This window comes from Myotis brandtii, unplaced genomic scaffold (genome assembly GCF_000412655.1).
Source record: "Myotis brandtii unplaced genomic scaffold, ASM41265v1 scaffold743, whole genome shotgun sequence".
In the NCBI taxonomy this organism is placed as follows: domain Eukaryota; kingdom Metazoa; phylum Chordata; class Mammalia; order Chiroptera; family Vespertilionidae; genus Myotis; species Myotis brandtii.
This window is the reverse complement of record NW_005370960.1, coordinates 1,284,162-1,285,824: the sequence shown is the minus strand read 5'-3', so window position 1 is coordinate 1,285,824 and position 1,663 is coordinate 1,284,162. Positions and strand designations below refer to the sequence as shown.

General features: G+C 63.2%; 1 protein-coding gene across 1 annotated transcript in view; it reads right to left on the bottom strand.

Annotated features, from left to right (window-relative positions):
- Positions 1 to 1,663, bottom strand: part of TNS3 (tensin 3) — an 84,539-nt gene that overhangs the window by 11,219 nt on the left and 71,657 nt on the right. Inside the window, exons 14-15 of the mRNA XM_014530527.1 lie at positions 1,448 to 1,657; positions 639 to 725 (exon numbers count right to left, since the gene is read on the bottom strand). Of these exons, the coding sequence (XP_014386013.1) occupies positions 639 to 725; positions 1,448 to 1,657 (297 nt within the window). The remainder of the gene's footprint in view (positions 1 to 638; positions 726 to 1,447; positions 1,658 to 1,663) is intronic.

The following is a 1,663-nucleotide window of genomic DNA, read 5'->3' as shown; positions in this document are numbered from 1 at the left end:
GCCACCAGGAAGCCTCGAGGGAACGTCATTCCCTGGGCCGGTCACACGCCCTCCTCTCTGGGGGACGCCCTGGAGTGACCCCACGTGGCGGTGACTCAGCCTCCCAGGGACAGCAGGCCCCGTGGGCGGAGGCAGCGCCCTGGGGACCACGAGTCCTGCTGGGAGGCCTCTTCCCCCCGGGGCCCCGCTCGGCTCCCAGGCGGCAGCTCGTCTACTCTTGTTCCCCTAAGAGTGACCCCTGATGGAGCTGCTCGGAACTACGGATGCAGCCCGGCCGGCCTGGCTCAGGGGCTGAGCGTCGACCCATGAACCAGGAGGTCAGGGTTCGATTCCGGTCAGGGCACAGGCCCGATCCCCAGTGTGGGATGTGCAGGAGGCGGCCGATCCATGATTCTCTCTCATCACGGATGTCTCTCTCTCGCTTCCTCTCCCTTCCTCTCTGACATGAATAAGGACATATTTACAAACAAAAACCCACTACGGTGCCTGGACTCCTGAGCTGCCCGAGGCGCCCGGACAAGGTGGTGTGGGAGCGATGGGCTGTCTGTCACCAGCCCCTGCCACTCAGCGCTCGCCTCTACCTGTGGACAATCGCAGGTGTGCGCCCCGCCTCACGCTGACGCCGAGCCCGCACGCACCTTGCTCCCTGGAGATGTCCGCCTTGTACCAGAACTTGGAGGTGTCCTGCACAAAGCTCACCGTCACCTGCTTCTCACCTGGGTTTTCTGCAAAACGGGGTTGAAATGGGCGCAGTGAGGAGCGCTGTGTGTCACCAGCTCTCACCTCCTGGGGGCTGAGGGTCGTCCCACCCTGGGCTGATGGGGGTCTGGCACGGGCTGTTGAATAATGGGGGTGAGACATGGAAGTCGGGTCCGGGGAACATCCAACAACACGTCCTTAGAAAGACGGGGGCTCAGCCGGCCCAAGTGGCTCAGTGGCTGAGCGTCGACCTAGGAACCAGGAGGTCAGGGTTCGAGTCCCCGTCAGGGCACAGGCCTGGGTTGCGGGCTCCATCCCCAGTGTGGGGCGTGCAGGAGGCAGCCGATCCATGATTCTCTCTCATCACTGATGTTCCTCTCTCTCCCCCTCTCCCTTCCTCTCTGGAGTCAATAAAAAGTCTCTCTCTATATATTTTAAAAAGAATGGAGTTCTTCCTTCATTTAAAAAAAAAGCAGACAGACAGACGGGCACAAAGCAAGGCCAGCTGTGCTTCCCGGGGCCGAGCTCGTAAGAGTGTGAAAGAATGAACTGGAAACGAATTCGCTTAATTCGAAACCAAAGTTATGTCTCCAGGCCCCTGGTTCCGAGGGAAGGGGATCGCCCACGGCAGACGCTGACAGCGGCTCCCGGGACAGGCAGCCGCAGAGGGAGGACGGTGGGAGGCGCCCAGCCCCGCACAGAGGCTCCCAGCTTCCCGAGGGCCCGCCCCCCAGAGGGACCCACGTACCAGGAGAAGGAGCCGCCGCCTCGGGGGGCTTGGAGAAGTCGGGGAGCACGCTGGGGAAGGGGATGCTCATGGTGCTCCCGCTGTGGGGGCTGGAGAAGCCGCTGGAGGCTGGGGAGACGGAGCCAAGGGAGTGGTCGCCCTCCGAGGCCCGCTTCTTCTCGGGGAGCGGCGGCTGCCCGGGCCCCCCCGGGAGGAAGGGGGGCAGGAAAGCATGGT